The sequence below is a fragment of the Calidris pugnax genome, unplaced genomic scaffold (assembly GCF_001431845.1).
Source record: "Calidris pugnax isolate Ruff unplaced genomic scaffold, ASM143184v1 scaffold512, whole genome shotgun sequence".
NCBI classification, from domain to species: domain Eukaryota; kingdom Metazoa; phylum Chordata; class Aves; order Charadriiformes; family Scolopacidae; genus Calidris; species Calidris pugnax.
In genome coordinates this window covers 58,873-60,178 of record NW_015091251.1, presented here as the reverse complement: position 1 = coordinate 60,178, position 1,306 = coordinate 58,873, and the positions used below count along the sequence as shown (strand labels likewise).

The following is a 1,306-nucleotide window of genomic DNA, read 5'->3' as shown; positions in this document are numbered from 1 at the left end:
GCGGGTGGGGAAGACGCAGTCGAACATGTCGCAGCCCAGGGCGACGCAGACCACCAGGTCCGTGGCGTAGCTGGGGGTTTTTGGGGGGGGAAAAGTGGGGCTGAGCATAAAGGGGAGCCCAAACCCCACATTTTTTCTTCCCCCCCCCAAGAACTCCCAGGATTTGGGGGGAATGTGGGGCTGAGCAGGAAGGGGAGCCCAAACCCCCTATTTTTTCGTCCCAGAACTCCCAGGATTTGAGGGGAAAATGGGGCTGAGCACGAAGGGGAGCCCAAACCCCACATTTTTTCTTCCCTCTGCCCCCCACAACTGCCAGGATTTGGGGGGAATGTGGGGCTGAGCATGAAGGGGAGCCCAAACCCCACATTTTTTCTTCCCTCTGCCCCCCACAACTGGGGCTGAGCACGAAGGGGAGCCCAAACCCCCTATTTTTTCTTCCCTCTGCCCCCCAGAACTCCCAGGATTTGGGGGGAATTTTTTCTTCCCCCCCCAAGAACTCCCAGGATTTGGGGGGAAAGTGGGGCTGAGCAGGAAGGGGAGCCCAAACCCCATATTTTTTCTTCCCCCCCCCACCAAGAACTCCCAGGATTTGGGGGGAAAGTGGGGCTGAGCACGAAGGGGAGCCCAAACCCCCTATTTTTTCTTCCCTCTGCCCCCCAGAACTCCCAGGATTTGGGGGGAATTTTTTCTTCCCCCCCCAAGAACTCCCAGGATTTGGGGGGAATGTGGGACTGAACATGAAGGGGAGCCCAAAACCTATATTTTTTCTTCCCTCTGACCCCCAGAACTCCCAAGATTTGGGGGGAATGTGGGGCTGAGCACGAAGGGGAGCCCAAATCCCACAGTGCGGAAATCTTTGGCGAATTGGTGGTTTTTCAACTGGAGGGAGCCCCAGGGGACCAGGGCTGAGCCGAAACGCTGTGGGAGGAGGGGGTCAAGAAGGGGGGGGGGTCCTCTTTATGTCCCCCCCCCTCCCCAAAAACACATCCCACAACCTCTTACCGCCGTGCGGGTGGGGAAGACGCAGTCGAACATGTCGCAGCCCAGGGCGACGCAGACCACCAGGTCCGTGGCGTAGCTGGGTTTTTTTGGGGGGGGAAAAGTGGGGCTGAGCATAAAGGGGAGCCCAAACCCCACATTTTTTCTTCCCCCCCCCAAGAACTCCCAGGATTTGGGGGGAATGTGGGACTGAACATGAAGGGGAGCCCAAAACCTATATTTTTTCTTCCCTCTGACCCCCAGAACTCCCAAGATTTGGGGGGAATGTGGGGCTGAGCACGAAGGGGAGCCCAAATCCCACGGTTTT

The 1,306-nt window shown here is 57.9% G+C and overlaps 1 protein-coding gene across 1 annotated transcript in view; it reads right to left on the bottom strand.

Annotated features, from left to right (window-relative positions):
- The window catches only part of LOC106898702 (beta-1,3-galactosyltransferase 2-like), an 11,072-nt gene that overhangs the window by 9,161 nt on the left and 605 nt on the right, over positions 1-1,306 (bottom strand). Inside the window, exons 2-3 of the mRNA XM_014960112.1 lie at positions 1,003-1,078; positions 844-918 (exon numbers count right to left, since the gene is read on the bottom strand). Coding sequence (XP_014815598.1) covers positions 844-918; positions 1,003-1,078 — 151 coding nt within the window. The remainder of the gene's footprint in view (positions 1-843; positions 919-1,002; positions 1,079-1,306) is intronic.